The 21355-nt window shown below is 49.1% G+C and overlaps 10 protein-coding genes across 10 annotated transcripts; 6 read left to right on the forward strand and 4 right to left on the reverse strand.

The window, feature by feature from the left end:
• Window positions 1-94: 94 nt before the first annotated feature.
• On the forward strand, window positions 95-2556 carry EDB82DRAFT_514229 (uncharacterized protein). The gene is made up of 6 exons (XM_065608952.1): window positions 95-656; window positions 703-872; window positions 921-960; window positions 1008-1165; window positions 1216-1734; window positions 1788-2556. The coding sequence occupies exons 1-6, from the start codon at window positions 257-259 to the stop codon at window positions 2097-2099; spliced, it is 1599 nt and encodes a 532-aa protein (XP_065463342.1). The 5' UTR covers window positions 95-256; the 3' UTR covers window positions 2100-2556.
• Window positions 2557-2786: 230 nt separating this feature from the next.
• On the forward strand, window positions 2787-6578 carry EDB82DRAFT_514230 (trypsin-like cysteine/serine peptidase domain-containing protein). Its single transcript, XM_065608953.1, has 4 exons — window positions 2787-3430; window positions 3482-3678; window positions 3734-6031; window positions 6087-6578. Exons 1-4 carry the CDS (start codon window positions 3096-3098, stop codon window positions 6293-6295), a joined length of 3039 nt encoding a protein of 1012 aa, XP_065463343.1. The 5' UTR covers window positions 2787-3095; the 3' UTR covers window positions 6296-6578.
• Window positions 6579-6906: 328 nt separating this feature from the next.
• Window positions 6907-7880, forward strand: EDB82DRAFT_480240 (regulator of Vps4 activity in the MVB pathway-domain-containing protein; the record flags this gene model as incomplete). Its single annotated transcript, XM_025738038.2, has 2 exons — window positions 6907-6930; window positions 7038-7880. 2 exons carry the CDS (start codon window positions 6907-6909, stop codon window positions 7878-7880), a joined length of 867 nt encoding a protein of 288 aa, XP_025592839.2.
• A 295-nt stretch (window positions 7881-8175) lies between these two features.
• On the reverse strand, window positions 8176-9123 carry EDB82DRAFT_315697 (AP-2 complex subunit sigma). Its single transcript, XM_025738039.2, has 2 exons — window positions 8927-9123; window positions 8176-8871 (listed from the first exon to the last, which is right to left on the reverse strand). Exons 1-2 carry the CDS (start codon window positions 8956-8958, stop codon window positions 8472-8474), a joined length of 432 nt encoding a protein of 143 aa, XP_025592840.1. The 5' UTR covers window positions 8959-9123; the 3' UTR covers window positions 8176-8471.
• Window positions 9124-11083: 1960 nt separating this feature from the next.
• Window positions 11084-11921, forward strand: EDB82DRAFT_514236 (uncharacterized protein). The gene is made up of 2 exons (XM_065608954.1): window positions 11084-11798; window positions 11849-11921. The coding sequence occupies exon 1, from the start codon at window positions 11153-11155 to the stop codon at window positions 11513-11515; it is 363 nt and encodes a 120-aa protein (XP_065463344.1). The 5' UTR covers window positions 11084-11152; the 3' UTR covers window positions 11516-11798; window positions 11849-11921.
• EDB82DRAFT_315722 (uncharacterized protein) lies at window positions 11411-12026 on the forward strand. Its single transcript, XM_065607462.1, has 2 exons — window positions 11411-11798; window positions 11849-12026. The coding sequence occupies exons 1-2, from the start codon at window positions 11546-11548 to the stop codon at window positions 11950-11952; spliced, it is 357 nt and encodes a 118-aa protein (XP_065463345.1). The 5' UTR covers window positions 11411-11545; the 3' UTR covers window positions 11953-12026.
• Window positions 12027-12047: 21 nt separating this feature from the next.
• EDB82DRAFT_315751 (transcription initiation factor IID, 18kD subunit-domain-containing protein) lies at window positions 12048-13436 on the reverse strand. Its single transcript, XM_025738040.2, has 3 exons — window positions 13246-13436; window positions 12969-13136; window positions 12048-12918 (listed from the first exon to the last, which is right to left on the reverse strand). The coding sequence occupies exons 2-3, from the start codon at window positions 13110-13112 to the stop codon at window positions 12100-12102; spliced, it is 963 nt and encodes a 320-aa protein (XP_025592841.1). The 5' UTR covers window positions 13113-13136; window positions 13246-13436; the 3' UTR covers window positions 12048-12099.
• Window positions 13437-13544: 108 nt separating this feature from the next.
• Window positions 13545-15041, reverse strand: EDB82DRAFT_514241 (leucine carboxyl methyltransferase 1). The gene is made up of 2 exons (XM_025738041.2): window positions 14528-15041; window positions 13545-14468 (listed from the first exon to the last, which is right to left on the reverse strand). Exons 1-2 carry the CDS (start codon window positions 14781-14783, stop codon window positions 13597-13599), a joined length of 1128 nt encoding a protein of 375 aa, XP_025592842.1. The 5' UTR covers window positions 14784-15041; the 3' UTR covers window positions 13545-13596.
• A 766-nt stretch (window positions 15042-15807) lies between these two features.
• On the forward strand, window positions 15808-17300 carry EDB82DRAFT_514242 (uncharacterized protein). The gene is made up of 2 exons (XM_025738044.2): window positions 15808-16112; window positions 16164-17300. Exons 1-2 carry the CDS (start codon window positions 15969-15971, stop codon window positions 17106-17108), a joined length of 1089 nt encoding a protein of 362 aa, XP_025592843.1. The 5' UTR covers window positions 15808-15968; the 3' UTR covers window positions 17109-17300.
• On the reverse strand, window positions 17301-21162 carry EDB82DRAFT_514243 (P-loop containing nucleoside triphosphate hydrolase protein). The gene is made up of 3 exons (XM_025738045.2): window positions 20550-21162; window positions 18055-20480; window positions 17301-17999 (listed from the first exon to the last, which is right to left on the reverse strand). The coding sequence occupies exons 1-3, from the start codon at window positions 20667-20669 to the stop codon at window positions 17744-17746; spliced, it is 2802 nt and encodes a 933-aa protein (XP_025592844.1). The 5' UTR covers window positions 20670-21162; the 3' UTR covers window positions 17301-17743.
• Window positions 21163-21355: the final 193 nt, after the last annotated feature.

The raw sequence follows: 21355 nt of genomic DNA on the forward strand, positions 1-21355 counted from the left end.
CTGTGGGGGTTTGGCTTAGCTTGGTCGGAATTACGGAGTCCGATAAAGAAAAGTAGGCCTGTAGCTGGCCATTGACATACTCCTAACAACAACCATTCGATGCATTTATTAAACTAAAGTCACGCCATGTTACGGTACTGTTTATAACATTTTAATTTAAAACTACCAAATGTTTCTCTTTTCTTGGTTTTTAATGTGATTGTCCTCTATTATCTCTTGTTATTCAGGATCATTTTCACACCGCCGCTATTATATCATGGCCACCGATGTAGGAGACGAAGAAAGAGCACATTTACTTCCTGTATTACCATCATCATCGCCATCGCCAGCAGGTGTAATAACAACGCCGTATCAACCCCTAGACCAATATGAGAGTATCAATCAAGGCGATGACGACAGTTCAAGCACTCATAGTTCTGAGTGGACCATCACCCAAAGCGCTCGCAGACTCTATGTATCTCACACCCTCTCAACATGGAACTCGCGCGTCTTTGAATTCGGAAGTGTTCTATATCTCGCCTCTATCTTTCCAGGAACATTGATGCCTCTCGCGGTGTATTCAATGATTCGAGGTGCTGCTGCCATTGCACTATCATCTTGGGTTGGGCACTATATCGATCGCAACGACCGCCTCAAGACGGTGAGACTATCAATTGGTAAGGCAATTCACGTTTAATGTGACAAAGTAATTAACATTTGAAGTGTCTCAAAGACTGGTCGTTGCCGTATCGTGTGCCATCTTTCTTGTTCTCATCAAAGTTCATACTATGCCACATCAAGTGAGAATTGGTTTGCTTGCGGTCTCAATTCTTATGGCCTGTATTGAAAAGCTGGCTGCCATAATGAACGTTGTGTCAGTCGAAAGAGACTGGGTATGTAGTCTAAATTCAACGAAAGCGAAAAAAGCTCACGGTCAATAGGTCATCGTTGTGGCTCGCTCTGACACTGTTGCCCTCCGAAGTACAACACTCGAGACTTGAGGTGGTAACCTGCTAACTTCTCGATAGCGATGAACTCACAGATGAGACGGATTGACCTTGTTTGTAAACTTCTCGGACCGTTCTTTATAGGAATGGTAGATGGAATTTCTACGGAAACAGCCATTCTTGTGAACTTGGTGATGAACTGCGCATCAGTTGTAATCGAGTACTTTACCATCGCTGGGGCAAGTTGTTGTGTGTTCCATCTTGAGATAAGTCGTACTAATCCGTGTAGGTCTATCATCAGGTACCTGCACTGCAGTGTCCCAAAAGTACACCACATGCCATGCCCCTCGATAATGGCAATCGCCAAAGTCCTTGGGTGTCGGTGAAGCATGGCCTGAAGAAGACGTTTGACGATCTTCGTCTCTACTTTGCCCACCCCGTCTTCTTTCCCTCTTTCGCAGTGGCCCTTCTTTACTGCACGGTTCTATCCTTTGGCGGAGTCATGGTTACTTATCTTTTGTCAAGCGGATACAACTCATCTCAAATTGCCGCAATGAGAACAATCTCGGTAGCCTTCGAGGTTCTGGCTACTTGGATTGGGCCATGGCTAATGAAGAAGATTGGTCCGGTTCGTGCAGGGCTTTGGTTCCTGAGTTGGCAATTGGGATGTTTATCGATAGGCGTATCAATATTCTGGCGGTATGCCGATAACGTCCTCATCTCAACTCTGGCACTCGTGGGCAGCTCCATGCTCAGTCGTGTCGGACTTTGGGGCGTCGATCTCTCGGCACAGGTCATCATCCAAGAGGTACGTGTGTTCAGGCTTGTTGACGCAGAACTCGTTAACCATGCATGATGCAGGAAGTCGAAGCGCGAAATCGAGGAGCCTTTTCTGCTGTGGAAGCCAGCTGGCAACATGTGTTCGAGATGTGTGCATACATGTCGACCATAGTATTCTCGTCGCCCAGTCAGTTCCACAACCCGACGGCGCTAAGCGTCACGGCGGTCTTGTTCGCATGGGTCCTGTACAGCTTGTTTGTGAAGGAACGACGAGGCCATCTCGTCCACTGGCCGGCTTGCCTATCTGCGGAGAAGCAACAAGCAGCAGCGATAGATGGAGTGCTCGAGTCGATGCATTCAAGAAGAAGAGAGGGGCCTGGAGGGGTTGCATGATATGCATGTAGTATTGCACGAGTGGCGGTCACCTGGATCGGAAGGTAGTGTAACAACGATATAGTGAGATGACACGGGATCCTAATGCTGATGCTGATCCTGTGGGTTGGGAACAAACCACGTTTTCTTCCGTGTCTCGGACGGCAGCGGTTGCTTTTGTGTGTTTCTCTGCATAGAGCACGTAGTATGGCTTCGTGGATCGAGGAGCGACCCTTTGAGATGATGTAGTCTTTGTTGCACGAGGAACACAGCATTGACAGAAGAAGTACAATGTTATCTTGGATTAGCGAAGAGGGTCAGCCGTTGGGTTGCGTATAAGACAAGATGTGTTGCATTGTATGAGAGACAGAATGAGACATGCATCGAGGCTCTAGAATAGGACGTGCCGGGGTCAAAATAGGCACAAAAGTCTCAATCGCCCACCATCTCAGAGCCCCAGTTGACTGGTCATCTGTCGTTGTAATCGCAAAGTTGTGGCACACCATCTTCATGTCTTGTCGGGACGGACAAGGCGGGGAGAGGTCGACTGTTGCATAACTTATGCACAGTGGCGGGTCAGAGCGTCGCGGGAATGACGGTGTCTGCTTTAGCGGGTTTCGAGGGTACCATTTCCCCTGTAGCCTACCAAACTACCGCTCCAGCTGATCCACCAGCAATAGGCCAACTTCATCCAAAGAGTGTGCCATCATAAATTTTATTTTTCCCCAGATCTCAAACCTGGCTTCGTCATCACATGGGCCTTTTTTCTTAATCATATTCGCCCTTTTTCCTTATACTATACTTTACTCTACTTAATCTACAGCATTGCCCATTCTATCCTGGGTGCGCTGTCACTACCCGTGCTGTTGTTTCACTCCCGTTTGTCACTGCTTGCGATCCTGGTTTGCTGCTGTCTCTGACGCTGTTTCTTCGATCCCCTTTTGCAAACAAAACAACCCCCGTGATTCCTTCACGACCGTCTTCTCACATCCATCGCGACCCCAACAATCCAAAATCATGAACGGCGCCGCTTCTTCACCAAGGGCCAAGAGAAAGGCCCCTGGCTCGCCCGACCTGCCTCCCCCCGCCAAACGAGCCATCAACGGCAAGCACTCTCCCAACGACAACACTCCCGACATTGTCGACTTTGATGGCCAGTCCGAAATAAGCGACGACCTTCATCCTCATGCTATGTACATTGGGACACCAGGAAGCTTAGGCGAGTGGCAGGACACGATTCAAAAGGTCGTGCGCAACGTTGTCGCGATTCGATTCTGCCAGACTTGCTCCTTCGATACCGATGCCGCTTTGACTAGTGAAGCCACCGGATATGTTGTTGATTCTGAACGAGGGTGTGCTTTATCCTCTGCCATCCTTCAAGGGTAATGCTAACGACTGTCTAGATACATCCTCACCAACCGTCACGTTGTTGGTGCTGGACCCTTCTGGGGCCACTGTGTCTTTGACAACCACGAGGAAGTCGACTGCTATCCCGTCTACCGCGATCCCGTTCACGATTTCGGAATTCTTCGTTACGACCCCAAGGCGATCAAGTACATGCACATCGACGGCCTTGAATTGCGACCCGACCTCGCAAAGGGCATGCGCTCCCCCGAAACACCAAAATCACCCGCTCATTGCTAACATATTCTCAGTTGGTACCGAAATCCGAGTCGTGGGTAACGATGCCGGCGAAAAGCTCAGTATTCTTTCCGGCATTATTTCCCGTCTAGATCGAAATGCACCCGAATACGGCGAAGGCTACAGCGACTTCAACACGTGTTACTACCAGGCCAACGCCGCCGCCAGTGGAGGAAGTTCTGGAAGTCCCGTCGTGAACAAGGATGGATGCGCTGTCGCGCTTCAAGCTGGTGGTCGCTCGGATGGAGCTTCAACAGACTATTTCCTTCCATTGGATAGACCACTGCGTGCTCTTCAATGTATTCAGAATGGCAAGCCTGTCACACGCGGTGACATTCAATGCCAATTCCTTCTCAAGCCATTTGACGAGTGCCGCAGACTGGGATTGAGCCCTGAATGGGAGGCGGCCATGCGCAAGCAATTTCCAGAGGAGACCAATATGCTGGTAGCCGAGATTGTCCTTCCCCAGGGCCCTTCAGACAAGAAGATTGAGGAGGGAGACGTCCTGGTCAAGGTGAACGGCGAACTTATCACTCAGTTTATCAGGCTTGACGACTTTTTGGACTCCAATGTTGGTAACACCATCAAGCTGCACCTCCAACGTGGTGGGGAGGACGTGGAGGTAGAGCTTGAGGTCGGAGATCTCCACAAGATCACCCCTGACCGTTTTGTTTCAGTGGCGGGTGCCAGCTTCCACGATTTGTCCTACCAGCAAGCGAGACTTTATGCCGTCGCTGTCAAGGGTGTCTATGTATGCGAGTCAGCTGGATCTTTCCGATTTGATAATACGGATAATGGTTGGATTGTCCAAACAATCGACCACAAAAAAGTGCCAGACCTTGACACATTCATCCAAGTGATGAAGGCCATTCCAGATCGCGCCAGAGTTGTTGTCACTTACAAGCACCTTCGTGATCTGCACACTCTCAATACCACTGTTGCCTACATTGACCGTCATTGGGCGTCAAAGATGAAGCTCGCTGTCCGAAATGACGAGTCTGGCGTCTGGGACTTTACTGACCTCGGAGATCCTCTACCTCCTGTTCCACCTACTCGAAGATCTGCCTCCTTCATCGAGCTGGAGCACATGCCACACCCTGGCATCGCAAACCTGATTCACAGCTTCGTCCACATCAACTGCACCATGCCCTTGAAGCTTGACGGTTTCCCCAAGAACCGTCGTTGGGGCATGGGTCTGGTGATTGATGCAGAGAAGGGTCTGGTCTTGATCTCCAGGGCTATTGTCCCTTACGATCTTTGTGACATTACTGTCACTATCGCTGATTCTATCATTGTTGAGGGCAAAGTAGTTTTCCTACACCCCCTCCAGAACTACGCCATCATCCAGTATGACCCATCTCTCGTGGATGCCCCTGTCAAGAGCGCCAGATTGAGTAACGAGGTCCTCACTCAAGGCGCCAAGACCTACTTTTTGGGTTACAACAGGATTGGGCGCGTTGTACATGGCTCTACCAGTGTCACCGAGATAACAGCGGTAGCGATTCCCGCCAACTCTGGCGCTCCCCGCTACCGCGCCGTCAACGTCGATGCCATCACGATTGATAGCAACCTCGGCTCGACTTGCAACAGCGGTGTTCTTGTCGCGCCCGATGGCACTGTCCAAGCTCTATGGCTTAGCTATCTTGGAGAGCGCAACCCACATAGCTCGCGGGACGAAGAGTACTATCTCGGCCTTGGCACCAAGACTCTGCTCCCTGTGGTAGAGTCGGTTCAGAAGGGCGCCAACCCCAAACTCCGCATCATGTCGGTTGAGTTTAGATCCGTTCAGATGTCCCAAGCATCGGTCATGGGTGTTTCAGATGAATGGATCAAAAAGGTCACCCAGGCCAACAGATCCCACCATCAGCTCTTCATGGTTAGCAAGCGAACATTCGAGCGCGTCAACCAGCCGGTATCCCTACTTGAAGGAGATATCATTCTCACTCTAAATGGCAAGATCTGCACTACCATCTCGGATTTCGATTTGATGTACTCACATGAATTGCTCGATGTCGTTATCGTCCGCGAATGCGAGGAGATGCACCTTCAAATCCCTACTGTTTCTGCAGACGATATGGAGACGGATCATGCAGTTTCGTTCTGTGGCGCTATCCTTCACAGACCCCATCAAGCTGTTCGACAACAGATCAGCAAGCTACACAGTGAGGTGTATGTGTCTAGTCGAATTAGAGGTTCTCCTGCCTACCAGTATGGAGTTGCACCAACCAACTTCATCACTCATGTCAACGGTACTCCCACGCCTGATATTCCCTCTTTCATTGCTGCAACCCGAGAGATTCCGGACAACACCTGTAAGTCAACCTTTCCATACCGATACCAAAGTATAGTCAAGCTAACCAGAAACAGACTTCCGTCTCAAGGCTGTGACATTTGACAATGTTCCATGGGTGATCACTATGAAGAAGAACGACCACTACTTCCCTACAATGGAGTGGATTAAGGACGACAAGGAGGCCTGCGGATGGCGCCGAGTCACATATGAAGGCAGCGATGTGTTCAAGGGCGAGGCGATCGATGGCGTAGCCCCAGTCGCCGAAGATGCCGATATGGAGTAAGCATCTGCCTGCACAGAGCTGCGTATCCCCAACAGAAAAGGGAGTGTATCAAACAGGATTACAAAGGGAATGATAGAATTAGGATACGGCGTTATATGGAGATGAAGGATTCCGTTGTCAGGGTCGTCTGGAGCTGTGAGACAGCCCTTAAGAAGGGGCCATTTTACTTGATTCATAAGAGAGCTGTACACTTATATGGATGGACTGGATGTCTGTCAATGTTAAACAATTTCACAATCACTCTGCATGAACAGAGTAGACCTTTTTTGTTTTATTTTGTAACCCATCACAACTTAAATAGTATAAAGTGACCTACTAATTTCGTCTCTGATACTGAGATACATACCTACTAGTAAGGGTCGGCCTGATCCGGATGAAGCTGTGGTGGGGCTCAAGACTTCCCCAGTGAGGATGAGCTCATAGCGTCTGGGCGTCTGAGTTCCGTCGCAAGGCAGTTATGTATAGTTGGGTACAGCTTTGTCTGCCTATTCCATCCTACCCCTCCACTATCTTTTACTATACCTGCATCTCCTCGCCCTCTTTCTCTATCAAAGATATTTTTCTCGTTCAATCCTCATAAACCAGTCTTTACAATTCCCCATCTAGCCATCATGCCGCCTAGTGCCAGTCTCATAGTAAGATGCCCCTCCCCAGATACCTGCGCTTCCCCGCCATGATGCGCCGGTCCAGTCGCACACAGCTGATCCAGTACCGTAACTAATATGCGCGCTCAACTCAATAGACAAAGCTCAAGGTTCAGCTCAAGCTGACCATTGCGCGCCTACGCATGGTGCAGCAACGAGACGAGCAGCTCGGAAAGACCGCGCGGAGAGCCATGGCCCAACTCCTTGAGGCTGGCAAGGAGGACTCAGCCCGCATCCGGGTTGAGAATATCATCCGATCCGACATCACTTCCGAGCTTCACGAAATCCTCGAACTCTATTGCGAACTCCTGCTTGCGCGATCCGGACTGCTAGAGGCACATACCGTTGACCCCGGACTGGAGGAGGCGATTCAGAGTTTAATTTACGCTGCGCCCAAGACGGAAATTAAAGAGCTCGGAACTGTGAGGACACTTTTGGCGGAGAAGTACGGGAAAGAGTATGTTCTTGCGGCAACGGAGAACGCGGATAAAAAGGTCAATGAGAAAGTTGTCAAGAAGCTCAGCGTCACGCCCCCCAGAGAAGAGCTCGTCGTTGGTTATCTGGAGGAAATCGCCAGGGCTTATGGCGTCGACTGGCCCAAGCGAGAGGTTGTGTCGCCACCCCCGGAGTTACTCGACGACGATGAGGACGAACCATCTGGTGGACAGAAGCAAAGGGCTATACCCCTCACCGCAGACTCCAAAGATTCAGTCTTGAACACGCCCGTCAAGAAATTAGCCGCTGGAGGTCCCACGAGTCCATTAACGGTGACACCACCAAGGATGACGACTGACAACATACATCCCAAGGTGACGCTGGGATCTGTCGAGTTGAAACCGAGCAAGAAGATGGAGGCGGCATCGCGAAAGAGTGAGCCCGATGGGTCAATTCCTGACCTTGGGGACCTGGAGAGAAGGTTTGCGGCTTTGAAGAAGAGGTGATTGATTGATAGAGATGAGTTTAAGTTGTTCATGGATACTGCGTGATATGTGGAGTTTAAAGGTGTTTGTCAATTCATTATGTCGAGCTTGTAGTAGAAATCATATGGATTCAGATGTCGACTTTGAGCTTGACATGGTACTGTGTAGATCGTTATCGCACTGACAAGTGTCGCCACGTACAACGCCGATTTATTGATAACTCTCATTTTCCATACAATAGAGGTCGAGGGGCTCTCTTTCTTATCAGTCACTGGCAACAATTTGATAGTCAACTTCCGCTTCCCACGGCGGGTCTGGGCAATTCAATGACCAGAACGAAGATTTGCAGCCAACCTCTGAGTCAAACATATGGGAAGATGTGGTTTCCAAATGACCATCTGATAGTAGAGAACCATTGCAGCAAGCAGAAACAACAGCAATGGTATATTCTTGATACTGTGGATGCCTCCACTAAACGCCTCAACTCCAACCTGCCTCCTTATGATATTAGATACAAATTACAGCTCTGATATGCGGGGGAAAAAAAAAGAAAGAAAAAAGGCCTTGGTTATTCTCATATTTCTTCGAGCCTTCAAACGTTGGATGCGCGGTTTATTCTAATTTGTCGAGATGCTCCAACCGCGTGAGCACAACCTGCTTACTCGTCTCTTCGATCTCGCCCGCTAGGAACACCTCGTCGAGGATGGCATAGACCTTGTAGAAGTTGAAGACAAGGTCAAGCTCGCAGACATTTCCGAAAAAGGCATCGAGAACTTCGACGAAGAAGTGAATAGCCTCGAGGAATGCCAGCTCGTTATCGTTTGTGTCGACGCAGGCGCAGAAGAAGAGACCGGCGTAGCGGCGGTAGACGATCTTGTTGTTGCGGAACTCGACAAAGTTGGACTGGTATTTTTGATCGCGGGGCGCAACGAGACGGTGGACTTCGCCCTTGAGCTTGATCTTTTGCTCGTCACTAAAAGGGGCATACCATTTGGCGAGACGAGTCTTGCCCCTGAGGAACGTTAGTACGAAAACAACGAGTTACGATTGAGCGCATTGAAACTTACTGTCGGTTTTGAATGAGGATAAAAGAAAGCATATTGATTAAGCAAGGCTAAAGGTTTAAAACGGGGGTTGTTTGAGAAAGTAGAGGATTGCGATAGTTAAGGTGGCATGGATAAGCTGTCGTTGTTAGGAGGCTGTCGCGGAACACAGGCACTGGGGTATGGAAGGATTGGTTGGCGCGAGAAAGGTAAGGGACATAATTAGTAAGTCAGCTTGTGCTTCATAAATGAAGCTTCTCAGGCTGTTTGTTTTTGTACCCTCTCGGAGGCCATGGAACTTTTCTGAACCCACTGTGACCGTGCCACACAAAAGCACGGCCGCGCACGGGTGCCACAGGTGCCACATATGCCTGAGAGGTGCTAAAGGCGCTACATTAGTAGGCAGTTGACAATTACCTGAATATGAAGAATTGCAGAATGAGTATTTCATGATGCAATAGCTTTGTAGCTTAATACTCTAGATAACTGGTCACTGAAGCGGCCCCGAATTGAGTTTTTAAAGCAAATATATTTATTTCGTCCACATCCATCTTTATTTATCGCGCCCATTATGAAGACGGTTGCGAAACAAACTTTCCCAACAAGAATACGTACATGACAGAGCAGCTATCTGACTGTCAACACAGCAATAACCGGTATCTATAAGGGCTTTTACTGATGGAACAAACTAATGCTGGGCTGTACCTACAGTGGTCTTTTCTTCGTCCTGCAACTATCGGTTCACTAAGTTCGTCAAAGACCCTTGAAGTCGTCTAAATACCAAGACAGTCAGTCAATCTTGGTCCCTACACTTCAATCTACAGCGCTAACCAATCGCATATGTACTGTAACACAAATACCTCTGACCGTTCAGCTAGATCACTTATGATACCGGAGCTTATCAGAATACAGTGACCGCTATCGCAATAACGATGGCGACCTTGAGCTACAAACTCTCAAGCCTGCCCTCATCACTATCCAGGGATCCCGCACTAGCGATAAAGGCCTTTCCAATAGACTGGGATTTCTATCCCTGTAACTATAAGAATGCCGTTTGGCTAGCTGCTTTAACTGCAGAATTCGGCTGTCAGAGGAAGCAGAGCCTAAGAGAAGTTGTCTCTCCGAGGAGTTGGCGACACTGGCACTGAATAAAACCTGGATATATCCATTTCTCTCTTCTACATTTATCGCCAGTATATATCTCGACATATTTCTACCTATTATTCCCATGGTAAAGGTCATCAAAGACATCGCGGGATCATCAGTTGCGTGTGTTGCTGCAATAGCTTCTATCATCAGCCAGCCAACTGCAAAAGCCCTTGTAGGAAGAGGAAGACCAAAAGGCATGCCTCTTGTCAAGCCTATCATAAAGATGCTTACGATAGATATCGTTGAGTCATCAGCCCTCAAGTGACAACAATTCTTGGTCCCTTCACACATTTCGCATCAACGATCACTGTGTTTTGACTTCCTTTGTGCCTTGTTCTATGTCCTGTGATTGAATTGGTTGAGTTTGGCTGTGCCATGTAGTTGATTTTTAGTGTTAAAGTGGTAAAGCTTATTTGTTTGAGGCCTTTGATTGGTAGATACTCGTGTAAGTGGCCGGTCCGATACAGGCTTCGCTGAACAACTCCGGCGGTCCTAAAGCTCTAAGTCATTCAAGGTAGCGCTTAAAGAAGCATTAGGTTGTATAAGAGTTAAGCGGTTTAGGTCAGGACCTATAATATTAAAATAAAGATAGTATTTTCTTACCTGTACACTCTCTTCTACATCCATCACCACTACACATCAACATAACTATCCATCATGTCTATCAGCAAAGAACTCATTATAAAGACAGCACAGTCGTCATTTGCATCTACTGCTTCCATCGCTTGTGTCATCAGTCAACCAGCAATGGACGTCCTTGGTCCATGCACCTTCCTCGCCCCGATGTTAATCGCATTTGCCCACCCGTCGCAAAGAACCGACCTTTGCTTCGCGGTTGTTCTGAAGACATTGTTGGGCACAGTAGTTGGTGTTTCTTAGTCTGTCTTCGGCCTCTGGCTATCCAATTTCTGTCTGTCAGAAAACAAAAGAGCGGCATATGTCGTCCGCGGTATATTTCTTGCCGTAGCTACAGTGTTCCATGGTTACCTCAGATCCACCATCCCCAGCTCCACGCTGTTTGTCATTTTCTTACTCATAGCCTGCCAGATTGTACTGCTCGGAAAGCAAGACTATGTATCGCTATCGGCGCTTACAAACGTCATGTACCCAACCTTAGTTGGCGCCGGCGTCACGTCGTTCATCAATCTGACCATGTTCCCCAAGTTTATCACACCTGGTCAAGATTTCCTCCCCATGGCCTCCACAGGACACGGCATACCTGAGAATACAAGGCGCAATAGGAACTGGTTTACCAGATGGATACCTCAACTTCCGAGACCTCTCGATACCTCTAAAGGTCATTGTTATCCATCACCCGTTTCTATCGTACTCGCGATAATCCGGAACTTCGAATCGGCATATAGAAAGCTCCAAAGTCAATCGAACCACTTCTATTATGCCGCTATACTCACAATTGGAATTATTCTCCTTAGCTGGCCGGCACTTACCACATGGAACGCATAGTACTCAGATATTCGTGGTGTGTGGGCTCCCATGCAACTGCTCCTTCTTTTTGAAGCAGAGTCAGGAGGAGCATCTATCGACTCTTTCAACAACCGTTTTCTAGGTGTTATCCTTGGCGGTATAATAGGACTTATATCCTGCGCCATTGTGCTCGGCAACAGAGTTGCTGTGGTCGCATTCCTTGCAGTAGGCGCTATCCTGTTTTTTTACATCCAATTCAGTAGACCCGATCAGACTGGGTTTACCGTGATGGGCTCGATTACCATGTCTGTAGTTGCACTGTGTAAGTGTCAATCTTCCCTTGTTCATCATCAGGTATACTAATGCGACCAGCTACTGTCAGCGGCGATGGCACTCTCGAATACGAGTTTTACTGCAGGGTAGGTACTTTTATAGTAGCAGGACTTGTGGCTCAGGTGTTGGTGCAGCTCAGTTGAGGCGGACCAAGTATATGAAAGGCGGTGGGCAAACAGTGGTATAATTATAATAACACAACTATCAATCGACGATTCGTGGCGTTGGCAGTCTCTATACTCAAACTCCATACAAAACAACCCAAGTACAATAGACACATGGACTGGACATTAAAAGATGTTAAGTGGCGTGTGTTGTGAAATTCGAGTCCCGTTGAGCATAGCCCTTGACTTCTTGGGCCGCTGCTGCAGCCTCCGAGACCCTTCCTGAACATGGCGAGGCTCAATTGGCGTTTTGCCCTCGCTGGGAAAGTCGAACAAGGCTCCTTCATGTTTTCGCTTCTTAGCAGTACCGACGTTGTCTCCTCCATTCTGGGCGCGGACCAGATCCTCTTGTTCCTTGACCTTGAGTGCCATCTCGGTCAGGGTCTGGACCATTTCAAAAGTCAGAAAACCGAGGATGTCGACAATATCGTCTGATGGTTTGCTGTCGGTGACAATACCGAAACCTGCCCACTCTCGAAATCGCTTACCCTTTCGGTAGGTAAAAGAAGCCTGACGGTATTCAGACCACGTTACGTACTCTTCTTTAGTCATGGCTTTGGTGCGCTCATCGGCCTTGCGCAAACGCTGCAGCGTAATGTAATTCATCTCTTCCTCTTCCTCATCTTCCTCATCTTCGCGCTCAGGCACCTCGACATTGTAGTACGACGAGGGCTCCCACGGGAGACCGACCTTTGCCTTTTTGTTCTTCTTGGATGCTTCATCCGTGGTATTGTCGCCCGTCGCGACTGGGTCATCGCCAGCTGCGAGGTCGGCGTCTGCACCCTTGTCGTCTGAATCTTTGACGTTCTTGCGGACGTCCTTCCACGATAAAAAAGTGCGCAGACGAGAAACCTTTGCCTGGTCGTGGCGGATCTGGAAGATCAGATCGTTGATACTGATTGATTTTGAGCCGCGACGCGATGCAAGCTCGGTACAGTTTCGGAGCTGAGACGAGATAAGAGAAGACCAGGTGAAAGAGAGGGGGGAGGTCTTACCAGTTCTATTACTTGTTGGCGGACGATGTCTTCGATGATACTTGTAGTTTCGACGGGAGGCTCCGCAGTTTCGCCGGAAACATACATCATTTGGCTGATTTCCTGGCGATACTTGTACGCCTTGTTGTCTCGTGCCTCGGCCATTTTGTCGTGATTTGAGATGATGGTCTATGTGTATGAGACTCAATAGTCCAGAATGAATTTATAGTTGACTGACAAAGCTTGTTGTCTTGGTACTCAATAGTCCAAGTGAGATGAGCTTGTTTGAGGGCGTTACCTTTGATAGGGCGCCCTAGTAATGCCGTTTATGCTATTGTACGAATGATTAAGCTATGAGTGCATGTGAATTTGGTTTGAGTCATAGGCAGCATAAGAAGTCGTACAATGATTATTCTGTCATGGGGCTTGATGATAATGTTTGTCTCCTTGCCTTGTAGGAGGGACCAGGTTCGCGACCGTGCTGCGATGATGATACGCTAAGCTTAATTAGGAAGTATATTGTTCCGCGACTTATCATGCCGACAGTGTTGGTCAATCTATACAACTTCTGTGAACATGATGTTGACGATTTTGTTGATGTTATCTAAATGTTATCTAAATGTTATCTAAATGCTATCTAAACAATTACCTAAGCCCCCACCTGAATGCCTCTCCAATTTCCAAACCCGCTCCCTCTTGAAGCCCAAACGACGATATAATGCGCCGCCAACAACTTCCACTCCTCAACCTCATCTAGCCCCTCCAGGTAATCCACACGCTGCTTCTCCTCGGGCGATACCCAGTTCTGCCAGATATCTTCAATTGTCATATGTTGCACGGTCTCAAAACCGGCCTTGCTCATCCGCGCTCGCTGGTCCTCGGGCGTTGGGTACATCTTGATCGTAGGCATCTCTATGCGTCGCGCTGCGAGATTTGACACCATCATCTTGCCAAATGCGTCATCTGGGCGGATGGGCTCGTAGATAACGGTTGCGAGGTTTTGTATACGGGATGTGAAGAAGTTGAGCACGTCTAAGGCTTCGGTGCCGTTGAGATAGCAGAGGCAGCACTCCGACAAGAGCAGCGTGGGGATGTCGGTGCGAAGGCCGGGGAGAGTAATCTCAGATTTTTCCTGTGGTGTTTCTTGGGTATCATGATCCTCATTTGAAGCCCTGGACAGAGAAAAGTTACGCAAGTCTTGACCATGACAATAGTATTCACCTCCCGCAGGTGTACTCGACCAGGAATGCTCTGTTAGTTGTGCAACATTTGTTAAGATATTTCTTAGCGCGGGGACAGCTTGAACAGTCCGTAGCTTCTTTGATGTCACGACTTCAAAGTCAAGCTCATGATAGACCAATCCAGGGCGAGCCTTGGAAGCGAATAGTCGAAAGGGTCGTGTGTCAGTACCAGCGCCTAGCGAAACAATTTGTTTCGGTGTAGAACCTGACTCAACACCTTGATCCGCACTGAGAAATGATTCGATAAGAGTATCAAGAGAAATTGTTCTTGTGTATGTTCCTACACAAAGTTGGTTCAGTAAAGATACATGTCATGATGGAAGGCTCAAGCCAGCGCACCTCTGTTAATGATAGGCAGTCGTCTAGCTGCTGGGCCAGCAGAGCTCTGGACAAAATACTGAGCATAAGGATCATCCAGATATCCAAGATCGACGGCGCTTAGTCTCGAGACGGAGGCATCTGTATCAGTGCCTTGAATGGTGGAGTCGTGAGTAGCGGATGAGGAGGCATGGCCGCCTCTCCCTCTTCCACGGCCTCGACCTCCGCGAGCGCTTCGAAGAGAACTGAGGAGGTTGGGTATCTCGGGGGCGGGCATTATATATACTGTAGAGATTCAAGAGTGGGAGTGAGGGCATTCAGAAGTGTACAAGGTCCGTAGGTTGATCCGGCCAACGAGTTGTTGAGAAGCTGTTCCACTGAATGCAGCCAGTGACGTCGGTTTTTAGAAGGTCATGATTGCGGGGCATTCTTTACTTTAGTGTAACACAAGACACAGATAATACGGATGACCTTACAGCATGAATACCTTTGTTTCATGTCCTATTTATCTAATGCGAATGGAATATGATCACATGTTAGGTCTTCTCAAGGTTTCAGATGTTGGAGAATTGGTCCGAGTTAGAATCACCTAAAAACCTGTGACTTTCAGAGGCAGAGACTGCCTAGTTCCAGGGGTCCATCCTTGAGAATGCCAAGAATACGCCTCTCTGTATGTCTATCATTTAATAGTCAATAAGAACGCCTTGTCAGCCAACACAAGATCTGAAATAAAGCAAATCACATCTCAAAGATGGCGATGTCATATTGCCTCGTTGAGTGCCCGATCAGAATCAGAGAGAATGCATATTTTAATGAGTGGGCTGCTTAGCAGTGCTTTTGTATTGTATGAGAATAAGGTTGCTCACAGAGCCCTATCTTTTGTGACGAAATCGCCCTGATCAATTAACTTTGAGAAGACCCCCCCATCAAAGTCTTGGTTGTGGTGATTACGTGTATTACGTGTGGAAGTAAATGTTATTGCCTAATCCGGCAACCACTGACTGCGAAGTAGATTGATCAACTACATATATAACAAGAATACCATTACTTTAGACGTACTATGTAATCAAAGTATATAAATTCAAAATATCAATACTTTGTGCGTATAGCATGCACTTCCATGTTTAAATCATAATTGATAATCATGTAGGACTTGTACCTCCTTCTGCAGATCAATAAACCAGGGGGCTGTGCATCATCCTTTTCGCCCCCCAGTTGGGGGCCCTTTGGCCTCCTAGCCTCCGTCATGGGCTGGATCGGGTGCCTAAATTAGTTTTAGTTTCAGTACGCGCAGCTGACAACTTAGACCCCAGCATCTTCTCATTCCATTAAGATCAACCCATCCCTTCCTCCTCTTCCATCAACTTTGATTGAGGATTCTTTTTTCCCTTCTTTCTTTCTATCAAAACCTCAACACAACTTGAAGTCTTTCATATTCAATCATCTCTTGTAGTCACTCACCATGATTTCCGAGACGGCCATGTCGCTCATGCGGCGCGATAACGTGCCCAAGCCAAATCTTGGCCATGAGATTAACCAGCTTCCTGACTGGTCTTTCTACGTCTTTTTGGCCAACTTCCTTCTCTTTATCCCAGTCTTTGCCCTCGTAAGTCCCACCGTGATCATATATCTACTTCTCTCACTAACATACGCTTAGTGCTCGTACACTTTCGAAAAGGTCTTCCCCGTTCTCGCCATCGTCGAAGATGAGAAGCCTCCTGCTTACGCTCCTCTCGCTGTCGAGCATCTCGCCGCCAACGACGACATGACCAAGCCTACCGGAGCTCCTTCTGCTCCCGTTGCCGGCCAGGGCAAGCCCATTACCTCGTCTTTCCGTGCTACATTCAGCCTCCTTCGATCTACTGGTGGCTTCCGAGCTATGTACCGTGGCATCTTCATGCATGCTCTCCAAGCTCTCGCTCTCGCAGTCATCAACACTGCACTTTACCACATTACTCCTTATTCGTTTATTATCGCCCACTTGCTCAGCTCTCTTATCTGTGTCCAGCTCAGCACCGCTTGGGTTCACATTGTCATTACGCCCGAGTCCCAGGAAAGATGGTACAGCCGAATCCCTGCTTTCAAGTCCACTTTCCTCGCCACCTGGAGGCCCATCGTCATCTTCTGGGCTGCTTCTCAAATCGTCACCCTCGGTGGCATCAGCACATTCTACGCCATGGGCACTGATGGCCAAGAAATTCCCCAGTTCGACGGTAGCGAAGGCAGCGTTTGGGGCATCATGATCCTGGCTCTCTTCCTCCAGATCGCCGTCCAAATTCCTGCCTATGTTGTTCTCATTCGTGTCCAGGCCTCTCTCCTTCCCGCCGACGCCGACACCATCATTCCCTTCGACCGCTCTTTCAATGGCCGCATCGAGCCTGTCGTTGTTGGTGGTCGGGGTTATGCCACTGTTCGTGACGCTTGGTCCAGCTTCTCCAAGTCTGCCTGGAAGCGCATTGTCATGCTCGAGCTCAAGGTCGTTGCTGTCTCTTTTGCCTCCATCTTTGCCCTGATGGTTGTCATAATTCCCCAGATCATCCTCCTGGCCTCCCTGAGTGCCTCAAGCGGAGACGGCCCCAGTGACGGGGACATGAAGATGTAAATCAACAGCAATTGCCACGAACTTTCACGGAAGAACTGTCTTGAGCATTCACCTATAGTTATACTTAGTCAAAACATGTCACTAGGACAAACTGTCAAGGGCTCGCTCCAAACATTCCGCTCGGTTATCCAGCTTTTTTATTTTTACAAGAGAGATCAAATATAGATTGTTAGTACCTCAATTCATCGACTATCTTGAACCTCGTGCCTTAACTACGTACGTGATCGTGACAAGACTTATACAAGTTTCCTCCACTGCAACTGAACTCTCATCTCATCTCTCGCGCCCAATGCACCAGCCTTATAAGTACCCATCCGTTCATTCATGGTCCCATTGCGATGCCTATCGTAAATCCAAATCATCGTAGCCGCCCCACCCTCTCTATCGCCTTCTTATAGAATCAGAAACAAAACAGAAATCGGGGACGAGTAGAATGCAACAGCATGGGAGAAGCAAAAATGTGTGCAAAGTGGAAAACTCTGTTGAACAAACGGGGCATCGTTGAGTTGGGAAAAGGGGGGAATGAACGGGGGTGCGTGAATATATGTGTCTAACAGAATCTGCTCGCAACGCCGTGCCCAAAAGCAAAAAAGCAGCGAGCTCTTTTTCTTTATTTTATCTTTCCCTCATTACGTCTATGACTTGGTGAAAAACCAACTGGCACGCTTGCTGCTGCTACCGCTGCTGGTGTTTCCCTCGCTCTGGCCCTGAAGGTTCTGGATCGTAGGAATGGGGGCAGCGTCATTGCTGCCGCCACCTCCACGGAGAGGCTTAGCGATCCTGCTGCCAGCGTTCGCGAAGCTAAAGCCACCTGGCGAGTTAAGACCACGAGTGCTGCCGGCCTTGGCAAGCTCAAGACGCTCCTTGACAGCAGCTAGCTGAACCTCGAACCTGGAATTTCTGTTAGCAGAGTTTCACATAAGGGGCATCATACGGGTACACATACTTGTGGTTCGCAGCAGCCATCTTCTCCTGGCTATCCTGTAGCAGGCTCTCCAGGCTCTGGATACGCTCATTTCGGGCAATGAGCTTGCGCTCAGCGATAGCAACCTCCTTCTTGAGCGCTGAGTTCTGCTCGACTAGCTGGCGTTGAACTTGGGTCAGCTGCTCCAGGTTCCTCTCGAGGAACGCCATCTTCTTCTGTTGCGCCCTGTTGTTTGACGATCGGAGAACGTTGTTATACTGCTCTCGTGTCTCATCCAGAGAGATCTCGAGCTCTACCACACGCTCGCATCGGTTCTGAAGGTCGCGCATGAGACTCTTCTTCATGACGTCAAACTCGGCAATCTGCTGCTGGATCGTCTTGCCGTTAGCCATGGGCGCGGTGGCGCCAGCCTTGACCCGCTGTTGAAGATCGTCAATCAGCGTCTTCATTCTTGTGTTCTCAGCTGCCTTTTGGGCAATGTCGGCCTTGAGTTCGTCGACGAATGCAGACTGGGCAGTCTGTCGGTTGGCAAAGGCGTTCTCTAATCGGGCCTTGACCTCCTCAACATCCTCGGGGCCGAGGTTGCGGGTAAGGATCTCTTCGTACTCGGCCTGGACGGCCTCGAGACGAGTCTCAAGCTCTTGTCGTCGTCTTGAGTCGGCATCGCTGGAGGTGGAGCTGTACATGGACAGCTCAGCTTGTCGAACAATACCCTGCGTCTCCACCAATCGAGCTCGGAGTGCCTTAAACTCGTCGGGTGCAATGTTGTCGCCGGTTGCGCTGAGCTCGTGAAGCGAGTCGACCTTCTCGATAGTCTCCGCGATATGGCGCTCGTTCTCACTAAATACCTCACCGCCCAAGTCGAAGCCAGCCATCATCTTGGCCATCTTCTCAGCCTTCCTCTTCTCCTTTTCGTCGAGAGCAGCACCATTTTCCTTGGCGCTCATCTTGACATCAAGAAGCTGCTGCTTCATATCGTCGAGTTCGGTGGTAAGCTCCGAGTTGGCTTCCTTTAGTGCATCCATGGTGATCTGAGCCTCCTTGCTCTCGAAAGTGAGTCTTTCGAGTTGCATCTTGAATTCGTTAACCTCGGTAGTAAGCTTCTCGTTCTCCTTGCCAACTTTGCTGTCATGATCCTTGAGGTAGGCCAGCTCCTCCTTGGTCTCCCGAAGCTGCTTCTCAGCCGCAACGGTTTGAGACTCCTTCTCCGAAATCTGATCCTGCAGTTCATTCTCCCGTCGTAGAAACTCCTCCCTCTCGTCCTTGTCCAGCGGTAGACTAGGAGTGCCAGCACGTTCGGATATCGCAGGCGTCTCGGATCGGCTATCTGATATTAATGAAGGAGTAGAAGGTCGGGTAGACGTCCTGGCGTCAGCCTTGGTTCTAGCAACGACGTCGGTGGAAGCAATGGGTGTGGCCCATTTCTCCTTAGGCACTGCTTCACCGGAACGCCACATCTGAATCTCGCCCTCGAGGTTAGAGATGTAGCTCTCGAAATTGGTGACCTGTCCTTGCGCTTTCTTAAGCAGAGACTTGAGTTCGGCAGGGCTAAGCTCGGCGTTGACCTTGGCCTTGTTCTTGATAGACTTGGCTCGCATACCAAATCGCAACGTGCCCAAAGTTTCGACATCGTTGTAACTACTGGGAGAACAATTGATGATGAGAGTTGTCCGACTGTTACCACCAAGGGATTCTTGAAGAATACGGGTCAACTTGGAGTCTCGATAAGGGATATGTGAGGATTTGCCGTCAGTCAAGGCGTTGATGACCATTCCTAGAGCACTCAAACTCTTGTTGATCTTTTTGGCTTCCTCGAGGGTCTGTCCACTGGCACCGGTCTTGCCAACCTTTTCACTACCAGCCAAATCAACAAGGAACAGCTGTCCGCTCTTCGCTGATCCGGTCTCGACATTCTTTTGTGTAATGGTGATGACGAAAATAGAGTGTGATCGCGAAGATTCCTGGTTCATGTTGGTGGCAGCAACTGCTCGGGCATTTCCACCTCGCCTCATGACTTCGTACACTTCCTGAACGCTAGAGACGTAGATTTCCAAAAGATCCTTGACGTAGACACCGCGGTTTTTCTCCTCGTGGACGGGCAAGTTGTCGTTCTGGGGCTGGAGCAAATCCCGAATCCTCTCCATGTAAATTTCCATATAGCTGACTCGGACCGTGTACTCGATAGTGCCGGGACTCGACATGATGCTGGCAAAGATTTGCTCAACGATACGGGGAATAACACCTCGGCCCTCGTCGTCGTCGATGTTGGTACCCATCATGGTATACGACTTACCGGCACCGGTCTGGCCGTAAGCGAAAACTGTACCGTTGTATCCATTGAGAATATCGTCGACGGTGGATCGAATGGAGAAGTCAAAGATATCTTGCTGTTTGCATCCCATGTCAAAGACCCGGTCAAAGGTGAAGCTGCCTTGCGCATCCTTGGACTGCAGAGTAAATTAGCCATGAAGCTTCACCGTATGTCACTTTCTCTCTATGCAAATGGTGCGACATACGTTAATACTACAGGTATCTTCGCCATTGAAAGCGACGATGGGCTTTCCACCCGACTCAAGCTCGACCCTGTTCTGAGGTCGGAACCTGGCGACAACCTTGATACTATTTGCGGACGACATGTTGAACGCGGGCTGTGTGTCACGCAACAAACGTTATCATCGGCCGCAGCGCTGTCGTCCTAAGGGGGAAAAAGTCGGGAATCGATCGTTGGTTGCTCTGAAGCGAACCCTTCAGGGGGGTGAGGGGGGTCGCAGAAGATGCGGGCCGTGGATTTGTTGCAAACGAGCCACAGAATGGCGGCGAGAGGAGGGGAAGACGACGGCCTCGAGACAAAGAGAGGTGAGGTCGGTGGATGTGTCTGAGGAGAAAAGTGGCAGATCGAGGCCAGGCCAGGATTACAGGGTTTCAGCTCGGTTCGCTGCAGCGACGGGGGGTTAAAATGCACGATACTGTTGTTAGGATAAGTGTGATTTGACTGATCCTACGATCGTCAACAACAAAAGGCATGAATGGGCGGTAATGTATCGACGATGCGATATGAGTAACAACAAATCAACAGCCTAACTCAACGTCGTGTTGTTGGCAACCAGAGGCGGTGGGTTATGATGAAGATGATAGGCTCAAATCGTAGAGAACGCGCGCCAAGAGGGGCCGAAACGGGGAGGGGACACCAGTGTCAGAGCTGCCCAGGGGGTATGGCCTAGAATTTAGGGGACTCACCCCTAAGAAATTAGGCCTCTGCGGCCTTAAACTTAAGTTCCGTTGTTCAGATGGATTCCATACATGTGCTTCTGCCCGTCCAAAA

This window comes from Fusarium venenatum, assembly GCF_020744135.1.
Source record: "Fusarium venenatum strain MPI-CAGE-CH-0201 chromosome Unknown EDB82scaffold_4, whole genome shotgun sequence".
NCBI lineage: Eukaryota > Fungi > Ascomycota > Sordariomycetes > Hypocreales > Nectriaceae > Fusarium > Fusarium venenatum.

Coding starts and splice junctions, on each gene's coding strand:
- EDB82DRAFT_514242 (XM_025738044.2), top strand. CDS start 15,969: ATGATTTCCGAGACGGCCATGTCGCTCATGCGGCGCGATAACGTGCCC. Junction 16,113..16,163: donor TTATCCCAGTCTTTGCCCTC/GTAAGTCCCACC, acceptor ACATACGCTTAG/TGCTCGTACACTTTCGAAAA.
- EDB82DRAFT_514241 (XM_025738041.2), bottom strand. CDS start 14,783: ATGCCCGCCCCCGAGATACCCAACCTCCTCAGTTCTCTTCGAAGCGCT. Junction 14,469..14,527: donor ACTGCCTATCATTAACAGAG/GTGCGCTGGCTT, acceptor AACTTTGTGTAG/GAACATACACAAGAACAATT.
- EDB82DRAFT_315722 (XM_065607462.1), top strand. CDS start 11,546: ATGCAACTGCTCCTTCTTTTTGAAGCAGAGTCAGGAGGAGCATCTATC. Junction 11,799..11,848: donor CATGTCTGTAGTTGCACTGT/GTAAGTGTCAAT, acceptor TAATGCGACCAG/CTACTGTCAGCGGCGATGGC.
- EDB82DRAFT_315697 (XM_025738039.2), bottom strand. CDS start 8,958: ATGCTTTCTTTTATCCTCATTCAAAACCGACA. Junction 8,872..8,926: donor ATCCTCATTCAAAACCGACA/GTAAGTTTCAAT, acceptor AACGTTCCTCAG/GGGCAAGACTCGTCTCGCCA.
- EDB82DRAFT_514243 (XM_025738045.2), bottom strand. CDS start 20,669: ATGTCGTCCGCAAATAGTATCAAGGTTGTCGCCAGGTTCCGACCTCAG. Junction 20,481..20,549: donor AAGATACCTGTAGTATTAAC/GTATGTCGCACC, acceptor TTTACTCTGCAG/TCCAAGGATGCGCAAGGCAG. Junction 18,000..18,054: donor ATGGCTGCTGCGAACCACAA/GTATGTGTACCC, acceptor CAGAAATTCCAG/GTTCGAGGTTCAGCTAGCTG.
- EDB82DRAFT_514230 (XM_065608953.1), top strand. CDS start 3,096: ATGAACGGCGCCGCTTCTTCACCAAGGGCCAAGAGAAAGGCCCCTGGC. Junction 3,431..3,481: donor GTTGTTGATTCTGAACGAGG/GTGTGCTTTATC, acceptor ACGACTGTCTAG/ATACATCCTCACCAACCGTC. Junction 3,679..3,733: donor GCGACCCGACCTCGCAAAGG/GCATGCGCTCCC, acceptor ACATATTCTCAG/TTGGTACCGAAATCCGAGTC.
- EDB82DRAFT_514236 (XM_065608954.1), top strand. CDS start 11,153: ATGTACCCAACCTTAGTTGGCGCCGGCGTCACGTCGTTCATCAATCTG.
- EDB82DRAFT_315751 (XM_025738040.2), bottom strand. CDS start 13,112: ATGGCCGAGGCACGAGACAACAAGGCGTACAAGTATCGCCAGGAAATC. Junction 12,919..12,968: donor GCCAACAAGTAATAGAACTG/GTAAGACCTCCC, acceptor ATCTCGTCTCAG/CTCCGAAACTGTACCGAGCT.
- EDB82DRAFT_514229 (XM_065608952.1), top strand. CDS start 257: ATGGCCACCGATGTAGGAGACGAAGAAAGAGCACATTTACTTCCTGTA. Junction 657..702: donor GACGGTGAGACTATCAATTG/GTAAGGCAATTC, acceptor TAACATTTGAAG/TGTCTCAAAGACTGGTCGTT. Junction 873..920: donor TGTCAGTCGAAAGAGACTGG/GTATGTAGTCTA, acceptor CACGGTCAATAG/GTCATCGTTGTGGCTCGCTC.